Source organism: Branchiostoma belcheri, unplaced genomic scaffold (genome assembly GCF_001625305.1).
Source record: "Branchiostoma belcheri isolate BF01 breed outbred unplaced genomic scaffold, Haploidv18h27 scaffold29, whole genome shotgun sequence".
Taxonomy (NCBI): Eukaryota; Metazoa; Chordata; class Leptocardii; order Amphioxiformes; family Branchiostomatidae; genus Branchiostoma; species Branchiostoma belcheri.
Genome location: NW_017803898.1, coordinates 1038689 through 1054868, shown reverse-complemented (window position 1 = coordinate 1054868; position 16180 = coordinate 1038689). Strand labels below are relative to the sequence as shown.

Genomic DNA, 16180 nt, shown 5'->3' with positions numbered 1-16180 from the left:
CCTCCATGACTAATGGGGGAATTTTGTTTTTCGCTCAAACTATTTTCCTAATTTCTACGATTTCCCAGCCTTGAAAGGGACCTAATGGACACTGATATTGAATTTAAGTCATGTAAAAATGATGATACAGGTAGTTTGAACTGCACAATGATCAAATGACCCTTACTTGCAAACAGTTCTTGTCTGACCATTAATGGTTTGTTTACATCTTTGGGGGCTTTCTGATCTGTCATATTACATACAATACATCATACAGCACGTGCAGTCAAAACATGAACCAGTTTATTTTATAGGTACATATGCACAAACACCTACATGTAACGTAATCAGCTAAATGTTTTACAGATGTGATTGGATTTAATGCTAGATTTCATAGAGTTTTATGTGAATGTGTTTTTCACATAGATAACTAGTTAAGGGCACAGTTGATAGCACTAGTATAGAGTAAGACAACAGGCACACTTACATTTACAAAAGTTACAAAACTGTTGAATACAAGTGAAAAACATACTCTTACATGTACGTTACAAGTAAAAGCCATATAAATGCTATGATACATTTTCATACTGCAAAGTGTCAAAATTAAAGTATATAAGCTTACAAAAGATCTAGATTGTATTGCTACTTTGAAGAGTAGCTATAGGACAATTTCTTGCCACTTGAACTGAATGTGATCTGATCCTGGGTCAATGTCTGCATTCACCTGTAAAACAGCAGTCGGACAAAAGTCATCAAAACATACAGATAGATGAAAGGATGCTTGTAATAATTAAACGTCATCTTTGAGAACTATGGACAACTACCAAGAATGTAGGATGTCTAAATGTAGACTGGTGCATGCAATAGTCTAGTGTTGTTTTTTAGGGACTGTTCACTTTGTATTAGGGATGGGTTCAAACCTTGCCATACCAAAAACTTCATACGAAAATGATGCATAATGTTTTATCTGCTAGGCACATATGATAGAGGGTTGGGGGTCCTGATGTAAATATAGGAGGACCAAATGATACAAGTGTTTTCTGCAAAGCTATGTCCACCATATCATACAAGAAGGGCTCAAGAAGTAGAATATCTAATGTAGACTGGTGCAGGGAGGCATATATAAGTCACAATTGTGGCAATACCGGTACCTACAAGTGTTTTCTGCAAAGGTATGTCCACTATATCATGCAGGGATGCATATATATATAAGTCATAATTGTGGCCATACCTGCAAGCGTTTTCCGCAAAGCCATGTCTACCATATTGTCCGTCCCATCTTGCCCATAATGTTTGGTCCAGCAGTTAAACACCTGAACAAGGAGAGCTCTGATGCCGGCAGCTTGGGTGGAAATCTCTTCACAAACCACGTCAGGGACACCCAGGTTTCTACAGAAGGTGACAGCCTTTCCCTTGTCTGGTTGGACAGCTTTGAAAACCTTTTCTGCTGAAGCTCTTATGGAAACTGGACATGGCCCTGAAATAGGTTTATCTACAGTTAGCCAATATAAGGTCATACTGACAAGATTCAATATATGACATCAATTTTAAGTATGAATTAGTGTGAGTTAGTCACAAGCATATAGCCTTGTTTTTTTCCAAATCATAACAAAACATCAGAGATTTCAAACATTCAGGAAACAGTTTTTGCAAATTCATTGGTCTGTGGAGGGGATTCTCTCTCTCTCTATCTAGTTTAACATCTTTTCCCCCAGAACTGAGGGTTAAAAGTACTTGCATCAAGTGCAAGTGCAAGTCTTTACTGATTGTATGATGTAATTCAATTGGGTTTCATACCCATTCCTGGATTCCTCCACATACCTACCCACTTACCCCCACCTGGCTTGACCTGCCTATCAATCAACTGTCAAAACCACCTCCCACCCTCCATGCAACCGTCTCTACTCAAACACGAAACACACAATCTTGCAAGTCAGCCACCCAAAACAATACTTCCACAGCAAGAACAAGTCATACTAGAAAGGTAACATTTGCAAAGCAAATGCATAATGTTTACCTTCAAATATGGTCTGCTCTGTTAAGTTTTACTCAAATACATTCATATATATGGTCAGACAGGAGACAACCATTTAAGGATTCCCGAGTTATTTATAGTACAACAAAAAACACAAAAGGTCAGCACCAGTCACGTAAGAACCCCCCACGAAGCCCATTTTTGGTCTTGACAATGCCCATCACTAAGACAACGTTAACCTGCCTACCAAAAATCGTGAACCACGGACCATGCCTTCAAACTTTATCGTGCATAATCTGCCAAACAGTGCCAAAACGATTTCATAGCCTTCTGTCGAAGGCAACAAGTAACTTATTATCAAAACGTGTTACATGTAACGTTACCTGTGTTTTTAACAAGGCTCCTATACAGAACGCTCCAATACCACTGTCCCGTTGGCTTTAGGGGTGGAGTATCTTGTAGAGCAATCGGTACGGGACATTCTTCCAACATCACTGAGACAACATTTTTATGTTTCTCACTAAGCAACCTGGTCAGGACCGCATTTTCTATCTGAAAATTGCCCCAACCCTCGTCCACGGATCTCGGTGTTAGGAGACACAGTACGTTTCGGCTGAACTGGAGACTTGTCTCCAACTGGTCGAAAATGCTCTTCCCAGGAATGGCATCCCTTCCGTGGAAGAACCCACGAAGCGAAAAGTTTTCCTCTACCGACTCCAAGACATCAAACGCCATGTCTTGGTCATCTTCGTGGTAAAGTAAGACGAAATCGTAACCTTCTCTCTCCTTGCTTGCCATGATACTAGACTAGCAATGTGTATGAACAAGCAATCTCAGTGGAACCGTTCACTGGAAAATAGGGTTTGGGCGTTCACACTTAATTCAAAAATAATATGAATAAAACACTTTTGTATATAAAAAACAACTGCTTGTGCTTATAATTATTTAATCTAGTTGTATGGTTAACAAAAAGGGTAGAAATTTGAGGTAGATTTTATCAATTTGTCGTCAGAAATATTTTGCTGCCCCCCTAACTGAAGTGGTGTCTTCAAATTACCCATGATGCTTTGAGGAAAGTGAAACTGAGCACTAAGTTCCGGGTTTGGAACAGGTGGGTTTATTTTTCGGAGTTTTTTCGTCCAAAAATTCGCAAGAACTGAGCTAAATACGATGGGGTCGATTTTCAGATGATTTCTGCCCACTATCGTCACTTAGTAACCTTCTAATTTGGTCATTTTCGCGTTGTTTTTGCACTTTTGAAAGCTTTGTGCCGCCCACACCTAGTCGGAAAGTCCCTTCTACTTTTAGCAATGATGTCATAGAAATTTCCCCTTCGTCAACGGGGATTTCATCACTTTTACTTCTTACAAAATTCCCCGACTGATTCTACCGTAAATTAAGGAGGTTTAAAATCAAATGTATTGAACCTCCTTGCGTAAATATATGAACTTTTGCGTCGTCGGTGTTTGGTAGGAAATTACACCAACAGTGGGTGAAGAAAAATGGCGAGTAGCGAGACCACTGAAGAAGACACGGAACAAGACTTCACCTATGACTCTGCAGTTTACTACGAAGAGGACGACCCCAAGACGGCACAAATCTTAGACATCCGCGCTCGCCTGGAGAGTGATCGGTGGGAGCTAACTCTCTGTGACCCTTACAGAGACGGGGATGGCACTCAGATGGGCCGATTCGAACATTCCGCCAAAAACAGCCGCCACGCTCTCGTCTTTCTCTCCCCAAGTCTCCTGGAACGGATCAAAAAGAAGCAAGCAAACAATGCCCAGTTCAACGTGGAGACGTTTTTGTGTAACATACTAAAGAGGCGCGATAACACGATGAAGAGAAAGGTGATGCCGGTCATGTTTGACGCGTCAGAGGGCGATGTGACACCGCTCATCCTGAGTGGGTACACACCATTTCATCCGGGGGAGGTAGGCTTCTGGAGAAAAATCTACAGGACTCTGAGCAGGGAACCAGGTACTTGTATTCATTTTTCTTACATAAAAAGAAAAATAACTGCCTTGTTCCCCAAGAGGCAATGGAAGAATGATTAACTTAAACTAACTTTTGCAATGAAGAAACAACTGTAACCTCCAACCAATGTCCATTTTGAGAAAATATTAGCCTAATTAATAAATGTTAACCTCGGCAGAGGGTAAACATATTGTTTTTGCTCTGTTTCTTCTTCTTCTTCTTCTCCAAACAAATGAGGTAAATGACCTGAACCAGACATCTGTCACCATGGTAACTAGTGTTGGGTTTACATCATGTTGCAATTTTATAGCAGTAGGGATTTAGACTCCTGTCTGACCGTAAGTATGAATGTGTTTGAGTAAGAATTAACAGAGCAGATCATATGTGAAGGAGGGCCTGCAAGCCCTTTTTCGTAAGGTGTAATCAGGCCATTGTAGACTTCGTAATTCGTAGGTAGCCTCCGCAAAAATCAACGTAATTCGTAATTGGACATTAGCTGCAAATCGTAAAGTCGTAATCAGCTCTGAGCCTTTAACGTAATTCGTAATAGGCGGCAAAAATTTTGCGTAATTCGTAATCACTACCCCCCCTTGCAGGCCCTCGTGAAGGTAAATATTATGCATTTGCTTTGCAAATGTTACCTTCTAGTTTGGACTAACTTCTCAAGTGATGAAATAATGTTGTAACTCAACTCCTTGTGTCCATTTTGAGAATACATTAGCCTCATTTAAGATTTTTTTAGTGATGATGACACTATCTCTTCCCTTCCAGTTCCAGATGCTTTCATGCTGCAGGTATCCAAGAAAGTGCAGCAGGTGAAACACCTGCAGCTGGAGGCTGTTCTAGACGTCGCTGCCAAGTTAGGTCTGCCTGAGGAGGTAGTGGACAGCATCAAAGTGGAGTATGCAGGCAGCCAGGCCAGGCTGAGACAGGTCAGTTAGTTAGGATCATTTTCCAGGCCTTGAAATACTATTATTTTCATACCTGCACTTTTTTCACACCTGTACCACTCAGAATTTAGGAAGCATGGATCATACTAAAAACTGTTCAGAAACCTAAGGCCCTTTTCGCACTAGGATAAAATTGTCCAGATGGAGTCGAATAGTGATTCGCTTTCATCGGGTTTTAGGCCAGGTCTAGCTGGATCGAAGCCAGATCAAAGCGAATCAATTCAGCTTGATCCAGACAATTTCATCCTAGTGGGAATGGGGCATAAAAGTTTTCTAAGTCTGTGACACAACTGCCATTGGCTGTTTGGGCCTCCTCCCAGATAGCTTGTGGCCACATACTTCTAGATCGAGAGAACCATTCCCATTCCCAATGTACTACCAATAGGAGCCCAGTATTCTTTTATTACTTTATAATACAGTCCATTAGGAGCTCAGCATTGTCTGTCACCATGGAAACCATCATCACCATGGTAACAGGTGTGTTTCCGTTCTCCCCAGGTGTTCTACTGCTGGAAGGCCCACCTGGGTGCCGAGGCCACCCTGGAAGTGGTTGATGATGTCATCAGGGAGGCCACCTCCATGCCTGTACAGGAGGAGCAACAACAGCACAGTCTCGGTACTGTTTGTTTGTTTGTTTATTTGTTTGTTTGTTTACTGGTTTATCTGTTTCACATAACCAGTAAACCACTCTCCTGGCCAGTCAGACCCCATTTTAAATTTGCTGAATTCTACCATCCTAACCCCGATAGCATTACAAGTCTATGTCTTTTTTAAGCACTATTCTAGTGGTTTATTAATCTTTATTTTTTATTTTTCCACAGTTGGATTGAGCTCAGCTGAATATTCAGCTCCTGCATCTCAAATGGTCACACAACCCAGCAGTAAGTTGTGGTTTAATCCTATTAGTAATAAATTACACAAACTTTTGCATGCTTGACTTATGTTGAATTCTGACAATCTATCAAAATGATAAACTCCAGTGGCATATGTAGCATTGTGCAAGTTGTTTTAATTAATGGAAAGCATAGACAAGTACATGTATAATGTATAATGTATATGTGTAATTGTTTCATGTTGCAGGTGCATGTCCTTCCATGCAAGATCCACCTCCATCTTCCCTGCCACCAGATGAAACACCGGACATTCAAACAGGCTCACCCGGACAGAGGGGACCAGGTTTGTTCTAGATACTGAAAATTCACTTAACCATCTACCCACTACCAAACCCCCATATAAACCCGAGGTCTCTAGAAATGATTCAAACAAAAATAGTACCAAAATTAAGAACTTTCACATGCGTATGTGTAAAAATGTGGTAAAAATGCATCTATATTCTGATTAATGTTGTACTAATCATAGTCCTGGAAGTTTTCATGTTAATACCAGACTATAATAGGATTTGTATTTTGTGTGTTGAAGATACGGATAGTGGTGTTGTGGTTGGTGCAAATGACACTGAGGATGAAGAATTGTCTGAAGGGCTTCAAACCCTGAACCTGAATACCCAGCAGTCATGTGACCCTGGCATGGGAGGTGAGTCCCAGAATACAGCAGAATACTTATTATCATGATAATCATTATTTAAATTATCACTTCCATGGAAATTTATGTTGTTTGAGTGTGAGACAACATGTTGGGTGTTTAACCCTGTCCTTGGTGCTGAACTAACAGCCATAACACTACTATTTGGTAGCAACATGTAGTTCACTATTACTAGTATAAAAAAGCTCTGAAATAAATGCATCATCATCTATTTTCAAAAGAAATTTAACAAACAAATACAAAAGTTTGATGTCTAAAATGGGCATTCATATGATTACATATACTTTTCTAAATCTAAGCATTCAATTTGCTCCATTTTCAGCATGTTTATGCCATTTTTCTGCTCTTGTTTGACACTCTGTGCCTGTGTTTTAGAGAAGGTTTCTAACCAGCATTTTCCGATTTCTACTCAGCTTCAGGACAGTCTGATGACGTGCCTGACTTCCACAGCCTTCCAGCTATGACACAACAAGAACCAGAAGCCAGAAAAGGTTGGCATGCTTGTAGAAACTTTGGGATACATTGTGGAGTCTGTTCTCTAACTGCTGTTTGTTTTTTAATAACCGACCACTATTATGTATATATCCAACTCCTGTACATTTGGGATCGCACTGTAGATACAGTTCCCTGTAACCGTGCATGTATTTGTGTAGATATGTATTTACGTTTGGGAATGCATCTACAGCAGCGACACCTGTGCTGCAGTGCAATGTGAACCAGTCAGAATTGCCCTGAGGAAGGTGACAGACGGTCACCAAAACGTCGGCTGTGAATATAACACTTGGTTGTGTGAGAAAAGAGTCTCTTTACTCTTTGGGATACATGTAGAAAGTCATAACTCAACAAACCAATATTTTAGTTTGAAATATTGTTGATTAATCCTGCAAAAATCCCACAATAAATTGAATCACAATTCATTATCAATCTGTCATTTCTGAATTATCCATTTCTGTTCCTGTAGAGCCAGAAAAGAAGAAGGGTGTTGCAGGGTTCTTTCGCAGCTTCAGCCTCAAAGGGACTTCTTCAAGTAAGCCTTGAACCATTTGAGCTTCCTTGGTCTTAAAAATCTGTAGATTCATTGCATTTCATGTACTGGATTTGAATCTTTAGCTATGGTCAGACTCCACAGGTTTATATTTGAAAGAGATTTGTTTCGAGGTATGTATATATTTCAGGTATGTATAAGTATGGATAAAATGTATATATTCCATGTTGCATCAAATATTTGAAGGGCTTTTTTTAAATCCTAAACCTATTAATGTTTTATTTCACAGCCAAAGAAAAACAGAAGAATCCAAGTTTGGTGGGTCGGTTGAGAAGAAGTCTGAGCAGGAAAAAACGTCCAGTTGCAGAAATGGAATGAGGAATTAGGAACCATGAGTTTGAGTGTTTTTAAGTACTTGGACAATCTTCTTGCGTAAAAATAGGTCAAAAGATGGCCTATTCAAATATCTGATGTGATGTTCAAATGGCTATAACTGTTTAAAGTCTTAATCCTTAGACTAAGGTAAAGTATACTGGAGCAAGATGTAATGTAATGACATTGTATCAAATTGAAAAGAATTAAGAGTTGAGAAAAAAGCTGCCATAGGCATGCAAAATAAAAGTGGATATAACAGTGTAGGTTTGAGAAACCAATGAAATGTGTAAACTTGAAGGAAGAAACAAAACTTATCATTTTTTGGTTAAAATGTAGTATTATAGACATTATGATAAGATAATTGTGTGAAATGCCAAATATGAGACAACATATTAATGTTTGGATCATAAGAAATGCTTTTTGTATTTTCTAGTCAATATGAATATCAGAACAGTGTCAAAACAACACTATTCATACTTGTAAAAAGTATAGAAAATATGGAACGAAATGCCAAAAATGATTGGCACAAGCTTTTATGATGTTATGACACTTTTATGTCTCCATTGTTACAGATTTTATATCTTTTACACATCTAAAAATTTTCTATCTTTGACGATAAATCTGTTTTTAACAATGCTGCATATTGTCTCTGTATGGTTTTATTGCTAATTAACCTTTGCTACTAGTTACCTCCATGTACAGATTTTGGTGTTACATATTTGTTTTGCTGCTGTTACTCCGTAGCTATTTAAATAGAGTCACCACAGTGAGTGGGAGTGCTGTAACCACAGACTGATAAAAAAAGGAAGTAACATCAAAATGCCACAGCCTTGGGAAGTTAGGTCCCTCATAACTTAAGTTCAAAAACGTCCGCTCGAATCCTGGATTCATAAAACGCGTCCATCTTTAGAGTGTCCCTACAGAAGTCGTGGATCGAGTCCTCCAACTCGAAGAGACCTACAAACATTTTAGCGCAGATGTTGTCACTTTTGGAGGTACGGCTTGCATCGTGCAGGTGTTTTAACACGTGTTTCTTCCAAGTGGGGAAGGTTTTGGCGTAAACATCGATACACAACTGCATCCCTGCAGCAGCTGGGTATGTGGTTACAATACTCAGACTCGATTCTCCTTCATGCTTCAGTGCAAAGAGTGTGCTCTGTTTCTGTAGACGTTTTAAGTTAGTCGGAGATAGGGTGTAGGGTTCCCAGTCAACCAGTATGATGGGTTTGCCGTCGTAGCCGCCACAAGCCCTGGCGGGAAGCCATTTCTGTACGGCCGTACAGAAGTCGTCGTCTGCGTCCTGTAGAGGCACGACGTCCGGTAAGCCGGTCGGCTCCAGTTGAGCCAGCTGAGCAGGGTCCTGTCGCCACCAGAGATCGGGGCTGCATTGGTAGCCTACAAAGGGCTGAGGGGAAAAACTAGTTAACACTACGTTACTTCTAGGTACAGAAGTATTGTTTTGAGTGGCGTAAGTATGGGTTTGTGTGTCTGTCCAGACAGAGTAGGTTGAAGACACATGGGTGGTGGACGATTGACAGGCAGAATGAGAGAAAGACAAAGGTCTCAGAATCTAACCAGAAGCTTAGGTCTGGTTCAGGTCATTGACCTTGTTTGTTTGGAGAAGAAACAAATTTAAAGCATAAAACAATGAAATAAATTCTTAGTACATTTCATACAATAAAAGGAATCTTACCAAGTTGAAAATATAGTGCATATTTCTCTTCATGGATTCCGACATGGGGGTGTCTGCAAACGTCACCGATCGCTTGTACTTGACCTTGGGGCAGTTCCGGCGAACCCAAGTGTCCTGGTGGAGAGTCAACTGCCGGTCAACCCCCTGCCCCCTCCACTCAGGGGCGACCCTAGCGGCTTTCGTGATAAATGCAGTTCCACTTTCCATGATCTTAGATGCTCTTAGCCCCACCTATATATAGGAAAATAAAACAACATCTTAATGTTTAACAGTCATTGTAAAAGAATCATAAAGCCATACATACAATGAAAGAGCAGTTAAACAAAATCTGCAGAAATTTGAATGAAGAATGTTATACGGAAACCTCAAGTTATAAACCAGGTATACAACATTAAGACTATCCTTTTATATTGCGTCAAAAATATGTGGATTTTTCAATGACTTCTATGCAAATGAATGTAAACATTGTCCTTTACTCCTGACCCACCCCCTCTGTAAAATGTATCGTCTGGTACATTCTATACTACTAACACATTAACGTTACCAGTTACTGTTGAATTTCGTAAAAAAGCTTTTTTTTTTTTAGGTGACCCGTATTCAAATGTGCACATCGTCATGGACCTCAGACCCGCCCCCTCTGTAATATGAGTCGTCAGGTTCCTTCTATACTACTAACACCTTAACGTTTACCACTTGCTCTCCGGCCATTGCAAGGAACACAGTGACGTCAGGATCGTCTATGTAGGCGTGGTAGAAGGCGGGGAGGTAGTCTCTGTCGCCGTAGATACCCTCAGATATACTCATGACGGCGTCGTAGTCGCGGTGAGAAGCTAGGCGAAAAGTTAGCTCCTTTCCGCTAGAACTAGTATTACTGCTGTCCGCCATCTTGTACGCCACGGTCGTGACCTTAAATTTGACTAAGGAACGCGTCGGCAGAACGTACTGCACCTGCGCCAAATCTGTATTGTGTTTTGCATAGCACTTTAACATAGGCAGAACGTCTCATATGAGGTCGTATTCACATCCATAAAGTTAACATCCCGACTGTAGTTTCCAACTTAAAAAAAAGTGTTATGTCGGAAAAATATCTTCTGCAACAGGCAAAATATTCTCCGACCTCCGCGTTTAAGGGTTCAAGGTTCAGGTGCCACCGCCATTTCGGAGACTTTGCGAACTCGCCTGTAGGTATAATAATGAAATAATAATGACGTTTGTACAAGTTTGCAGGGCGGCACACAGGGTTAGTTGTACTACATACCGGCGGCACATGTTCCCGTGTATGCAGCGGTACGGGTCGTTCTTCTATTCTACAGGTATTTTAATGTCTTCGCCTGGAAGGTTTATGTTGTCGGTAGCGTTGTATCTATGCAAGGACACTGGTTATGCATGTATAATGTGTGTGTGTGGTTTAGTACGGTAATTCAAGAAGCTTTGGATGGCTTGTCATGAAACTTGATACTATAGTTGGTAGGTGGGAAGGTCTGAATGAGACATAGAAGAGCCTATAACTGACTAGATTTTCGTTTTTCGGCCCTCTGGTACTGAAGCTAGCTGAACTTCCGGGTTTGCTACCTGGCGATCTGGTCACGAATTTTGGATGGCTCTTGTGATTTTGCTCAGTCAGGAAGAAGTGTCGTTAGTTTGGGCCAACGTTTGTGTTAGAGTTTATAACAAGTTTGGGGTATAATACTGGCTATATTATGCTGCCAAACCACGGCAATGCCTTGCAACCTTTGACCTTACCCGTATAGCGAAGGGTCCCGCCCAACCACAAGTGGCCATCCGTTTGGCGCGTCACGGTGACTACAGTGCCATCGTGCGGATCTCGGAGGGATTGTCCGGTACGGACTACGTTCCCGCCAAATTCCACTCCTTCATAGACGATCCTGACGTCACGGTGTTCGTGGCAGAGGTTGAACACCAAGTGGTCAGTACAACAAAAATACATACAGCATGTGACATGAGTAGGAAGTTCCTACAGTGAAATAATGGATAAAAGTAGAAAGTATGTCGATCATTATATACGCAACTTAGTTCTTATTTCCATAACTTGCGTATGTACTACTGTATCCTGAGTTACATACCTGCAGAAAATGATGATCCAAGTTTTAAACACAAACGTCACTGCAATTCCAAAAGAAGCAGCTAAGTAGCAGAAACCTGCAACTCTTTAGGCCCACGTGAAAAGTTAAAGGCAATAGAAAAATGAACACCAGAACAGAAGATACAGAAACGTGTTTTTTCAGTATCAATTAAAGTCGTAAAATCTAGGTCAAATTTATGGCGCTATATTATGGACCAGATGTACTGTAGATTGTATATGAGACGCAAGAGTGGCCTATCTATACATTGTAGAGTTGTCCATCAAAACTGATGTCCAGGCAATTTGTTGTTGTTGTTTTTTTCACTCAGGTGGGGTTCAGAGCATCAAAATTCACGGAAGGCGGGCAAGTCTACGTAGGTAAAGCGGCGAGGGTCGCTCCTGACTGGAGGGAACAAGGCATTATGAATGAGCTGTTGTTTCACCAAGAGGCTTGGATCCGCCAGAATCGCCCCACGGTCAAGTACATGAGAGTAACGGCACTTTCTAACAGCCCTGCGGCGGAATACTTCCAGACAAGAATACGGCATATTTTTAGCCTGGTGAGTCAGATATGCCTGTTAACCAATAGACCGATCCGAATCGAACACATCGAACCCCCGAACATTCGAACACCTATTTCGAACACCTATTCCGTAGGCAGATTTTAGATTTCCCGCGCTGGTGTTCGAAATAGAACAGGAGGTTCGATGTGTTCGATCAGGATCGGCCCTGTGATTATACCATCCTCACTTATCGTTAATTTTAATGTAGTTACTGTTGGGCACGGAAGTATTGTTTTGGGTGGCTGAAGTGTAGCTTCGTGTGTCTGTCTGTCCGAACAGGGTAGGTGCTTGACAGCACGTGGGTTGGGGGAAGATTGATAGGAAGAATGACAGGTCAAAAGGTCAGACACTTTATTTTGTAATTTTCACTTCTCAGCCCTTCGTAAGCTACCAGTGTGGCCCCGGTCTCTGGTGGCGACAGGACCCTGCTCAGCTGGCTCAACTGGAGCCGACCGGCTTACCGGACGTCGTGCCTCTACAGGACGCAGACGACGACTTCTGTACGGCCGTACAGAAATGGCTTCCCGCCGGGGCTTGTGGCGGCTACGACGGCGAACCCGTCATACTGGTTGACTGGGACCCGTACAATCTATGCCCAGCTAACTTAAAACGTGTACAGAAAGAGAGCACATTGTTTACACTTAAGCACGAAGGAGAATCGAGTCTGAGTATCGTAACCACATACCTAGCCCCTTGTGGTAGAATGCTGTGTATCGATGTATATGCTAAGGACTTTCCTACTCTGCAAAAACACTTGTTCAAACATCTGTACGACGCAAGCCTTATGTATACAAGTGACCAGGTCTGTATGCGAGTGTTTTCAGGTGTAGTTGAGTTGGAGAACTCAATCCACGACTTTTGCAGGGACGTTTTAAACATGGACGAGCTTCACAAGCCGGGATTACAAGCAGTGCTTTTCGAAAGTGAGCTGTGAGGTGGCAATTCATGTCACACGTTTTTGTTTGTTTGTTTCGCATAACCGGTAAACCGCCTTGAGGCGTAATTATAACACACCAGTTTTGTACATAACATGTACGTGGGTCGCTGTAAGAAAATGTCCCAATCAAAAGAGTAAGTTTTGTAGTCAAAATTATGCACTATTCCGTAATTTTCTTGTATATACGTACTTTTTACTGATGGGAAATAAATTCTCAGTGCTTTTCCTGTCCCCAAACCTGACAGAAAAATCGGAATAGTTACTTAAAGTATGCATCTGAAAAGAAAATTGTGGCTAATGTACTGGTTACGAATGACGTTGATTTTTGGGGAGGCTGCCTACGGATTACGGAGGCTAAAAAGGCCTGTTTACGCCTTACGAAAAAGGGTATGCGGGTGCCTTTCATCTCCAGGGAGTTACTTACGTTACCTTTGAACCCTGACCTCTGTGCTTGAGGGTTCAAGGTTCAGGTGCCATCGCCATTTCGGGGACTTTGCGAACTCGCCTGTATACGTAGGTATAATAATGACGTTTCTACAAGTGTGCAGGGCGGTACACAGGGTTAGTTATACTACGTACCGGCGGCACATGTTCCCGTGTATGCAGCGGCTCGGGTCGTTCTTCTATTCTACAGGTATTTTATTAATGTCTTCGCTTGGAACTGGAAGGTTACTAGTATGTTGCGGGAACTTTGTATTTATGCATGTATAATGTGTGTGTGTGGTTTAGTACGGTAACTTAAGAAGCTTTGGATGGATTGTCATGAAACTTGATACTATAGTTCGTAGGTGGGAAGGTCTGAATGAGACATAGAAGAGCCTATAACTGACTAGATTTTCGATTTTCGGCCCTCTGGTACTGCAGCTGAACTTCCGGTTTTACTACCTGGCGATCTGGTCACGAATTTTGGATGGCTCTTGTGATTTTGCTCAGTCAGGGAGAAGTGTCGTTAGTTTGGGCCAGCGTTTGTGTTAGAGTTTATAAGCCTGGGGTATAATACTGGCTATATTATGCTGCCAAACCACGACAATGCCTTGCAACCTTTGACCTTACCCGTACAGCGAAGGGTCCCGCCCGCAGCCAACCACAAGTGGCCATCCGTTTGGCGCGTCACGGTGACTACAGCGCCATCATGCGGATCTCGGAGGGACTGTCCGGTACGGACTACGTTCCCGCCAAATTCCACTCCTTCATAGACGATCCTGACGTCACGGTGTTCGTGGCAGAGGTTGAACACCAAGTGGTCAGTAAGACAAAAATACATACAGCATGTGAAATGAGTAGGAAGTTCCTACAGTGAAAAAATGGATAAAAGTAGAAAGTATCTCGATCATTATATACGTAAATTAAGTTCTTATTTCCATAACTTGCGTATGTACTACTGTATCCTGAGTTACATACCTGAAGAAAATGATGATCCAAGTTTTAAACACAAACGTCACTGCAATTCCAAAAGAAGCAGCTAAGTAGCAGAAACCTGCAACTCTTTAGGCCCACGTGAAAAGTTAAAGTCAATAGAAAAATGAACACCGGAACAGAAGATACAGAAACGTGTTTTTTCAGTATCAATTATTTAAAATCTAGGTCAAATTTATGGCGCTATATTATGGACCAGATGTACTGTAGATTGTATATGAGACGCAAGAGTGGTCTATCTATACATTGCAGAGTTGTCCATCAAAACTGATGTCCAGGCAATTTGTTGTTGTTGTATTCACTGATCAGGTGGGGTTCAGAGCATCAAAATTCACGGAAGGCGGGCAAGTCTACGTAGGTAAAGCGGCGAGGGTCGCTCCTGACTGGAGGGAACAAGGCATTATGAATGAGCTGTTGTTTCACCAAGAGGCTTGGATCCGCCAGAATCGCCCCACGATCAAGTACATGAGAGTAACGGCACTTTCTAACAGCCCTGCGGCGGAATACTTCCACACAAGAATACGGCATATTTTTAGCCTGGTGAGTCAGATATGCCTGTTAACCAATAGACCGATCCGAATCGAACACATCGAACCCCCGAACATTCGAACACCTATTTCGAACACCTATTCTCTAGGCAGATTTTAGACTTCCCGCGCTGGTGTTCGAAATAGAACAGGAGGTTCGATGTGTTCGATCAGGATCGGCCCTAATTATACCATCCTCACTTATCGTTGATTTTAATGTAGTTACTGTTGGGCACGTAAGTATTGTTTTGGGTGGCTGAAGTGTAGGTTTGTGTGTCTGTTTGTCCGGACAGGGTAGGTGCTTGACAGCACGTGGGTGGGGGAAGATTGACAGGAAGAATGACAGGTCAAAAGGTCAGACACTTTATTTTGTAATTTTCACTTCTCAGCCCTTCGTAAGCTACCAGTGCGGCCCCGGTCTCTGGTGGCGACAGGACCCTGCTCAGCTGGCTCAACTGGAGCCGACCGGCTTACCGGACGTCGTGCCTCTACAGGACGCAGACGACGACTTCTGTACGGCCGTACAGAAATGGCTTCCCGCCGGGGCTTGTGGCGGCTACGACGGCAAACCCATCATACTGGTTGACTGGGACCCGTACAATCTATGCCCAGCTAACTTAAAACATCTACAGAAAGAGAGCACATTGTTTACACTTAAGCACGAAGGACAATTCAGTCTAAGTATCGTAACCACATACCTAGCCCCTTGTGGTAGAATGCTGTGTGTCGATGTATATGCTAAGGACTTTCCTACTCTGCAAAAACATTTGTTGAAACATCTGTACGACGCAAGCCTCATGTACACAAGTGACCAGATCTGTATGAGAGTATTTTCAGGTGTAGTTGAGTTGGAGAACTCAATCCACGAATTCTGCAGGGACGTTTTAAACATGGACGAGCTGCACAAGCCGGGCTTACAAGCAGTGCTTTTCGAAAGTGAGCTGTGAGGTACTAGGTGGCAATTTGTGTCACACGTGGTTCGTCGTAAGAAAATGTCCGGGTGAAAATATGAACTTCTGCAGTCACAATTGTGTACCATTCCGTAATTTTCTTATATATTTTCTGATGAAAGATAAATTCTGTGCCTCTTCTGCCTCTAAAACGAAGGAAAAAAATCAGAATAGTTAAAGTATGCATTTGAAAAAAACTCAATTGAAAAAAAATACTATAGTTTTTAT

General features: G+C 41.9%; 5 protein-coding genes across 5 annotated transcripts; 3 read left to right on the top strand and 2 right to left on the bottom strand.

Moving 5' to 3' along the window:
- Positions 1–686: 686 nt before the first annotated feature.
- On the bottom strand, positions 687–2785 carry LOC109472909. Its single transcript, XM_019772775.1, has 3 exons — positions 2338–2785; positions 1211–1456; positions 687–703 (listed from the first exon to the last, which is right to left on the bottom strand). Exons 1-3 carry the CDS (start codon positions 2750–2752, stop codon positions 687–689), a joined length of 678 nt encoding a protein of 225 aa, XP_019628334.1. The 5' UTR covers positions 2753–2785.
- Positions 2786–3027: 242 nt separating this feature from the next.
- On the top strand, positions 3028–8094 carry LOC109473034. Its single transcript, XM_019772926.1, has 9 exons — positions 3028–3934; positions 4703–4863; positions 5380–5497; positions 5703–5762; positions 5962–6057; positions 6301–6414; positions 6837–6914; positions 7385–7450; positions 7698–8094. The coding sequence occupies exons 1-9, from the start codon at positions 3457–3459 to the stop codon at positions 7784–7786; spliced, it is 1260 nt and encodes a 419-aa protein (XP_019628485.1). The 5' UTR covers positions 3028–3456; the 3' UTR covers positions 7787–8094.
- Positions 8095–8513: 419 nt separating this feature from the next.
- Positions 8514–10466, bottom strand: LOC109472908 (histidine N-acetyltransferase-like). The gene is made up of 3 exons (XM_019772774.1): positions 10167–10466; positions 9477–9707; positions 8514–9188 (listed from the first exon to the last, which is right to left on the bottom strand). The coding sequence occupies exons 1-3, from the start codon at positions 10464–10466 to the stop codon at positions 8631–8633; spliced, it is 1089 nt and encodes a 362-aa protein (XP_019628333.1). The 3' UTR covers positions 8514–8630.
- On the top strand, positions 10299–16030 carry LOC109473041 (histidine N-acetyltransferase-like). Its single transcript, XM_019772935.1, has 5 exons — positions 10299–10317; positions 13608–13693; positions 14121–14302; positions 14785–15015; positions 15392–16030. The coding sequence occupies exons 2-5, from the start codon at positions 13648–13650 to the stop codon at positions 15947–15949; spliced, it is 1017 nt and encodes a 338-aa protein (XP_019628494.1). The 5' UTR covers positions 10299–10317; positions 13608–13647; the 3' UTR covers positions 15950–16030.
- Positions 10744–13056, top strand: LOC109472907 (histidine N-acetyltransferase-like). Its single transcript, XM_019772773.1, has 4 exons — positions 10744–10789; positions 11228–11403; positions 11889–12119; positions 12499–13056. The coding sequence occupies exons 1-4, from the start codon at positions 10744–10746 to the stop codon at positions 13054–13056; spliced, it is 1011 nt and encodes a 336-aa protein (XP_019628332.1).
- Positions 16031–16180: the final 150 nt, after the last annotated feature.

Coding starts and splice junctions, on each gene's coding strand:
- LOC109473034 (XM_019772926.1), top strand. CDS start 3,457: ATGGCGAGTAGCGAGACCACTGAAGAAGACACGGAACAAGACTTCACC. Junction 6,058..6,300: donor ACCCGGACAGAGGGGACCAG/GTTTGTTCTAGA, acceptor TGTGTGTTGAAG/ATACGGATAGTGGTGTTGTG. Junction 6,915..7,384: donor AGAACCAGAAGCCAGAAAAG/GTTGGCATGCTT, acceptor CTGTTCCTGTAG/AGCCAGAAAAGAAGAAGGGT.
- LOC109472909 (XM_019772775.1), bottom strand. CDS start 2,752: ATGGCAAGCAAGGAGAGAGAAGGTTACGATTTCGTCTTACTTTACCAC. Junction 1,457..2,337: donor GAGCCTTGTTAAAAACACAG/GTAACGTTACAT, acceptor AACCTATTTCAG/GGCCATGTCCAGTTTCCATA.
- LOC109472907 (XM_019772773.1), top strand. CDS start 10,744: ATGTTCCCGTGTATGCAGCGGTACGGGTCGTTCTTCTATTCTACAG. Junction 10,790..11,227: donor GTCGTTCTTCTATTCTACAG/GTATTTTAATGT, acceptor TTACCCGTATAG/CGAAGGGTCCCGCCCAACCA. Junction 11,404..11,888: donor CAGAGGTTGAACACCAAGTG/GTCAGTACAACA, acceptor TTTTTCACTCAG/GTGGGGTTCAGAGCATCAAA.
- LOC109473041 (XM_019772935.1), top strand. CDS start 13,648: ATGTTCCCGTGTATGCAGCGGCTCGGGTCGTTCTTCTATTCTACAG. Junction 13,694..14,120: donor GTCGTTCTTCTATTCTACAG/GTATTTTATTAA, acceptor TTACCCGTACAG/CGAAGGGTCCCGCCCGCAGC. Junction 14,303..14,784: donor CAGAGGTTGAACACCAAGTG/GTCAGTAAGACA, acceptor TTCACTGATCAG/GTGGGGTTCAGAGCATCAAA.
- LOC109472908 (XM_019772774.1), bottom strand. CDS start 10,466: ATGTTAAAGTGCTATGCAAAACACAATACAGATTTGGCGCAGGTGCAG. Junction 9,708..10,166: donor CAATGGCCGGAGAGCAAGTG/GTAAACGTTAAG, acceptor TCCTATATATAG/GTGGGGCTAAGAGCATCTAA. Junction 9,189..9,476: donor TGCACTATATTTTCAACTTG/GTAAGATTCCTT, acceptor TTTTCCCCTCAG/CCCTTTGTAGGCTACCAATG.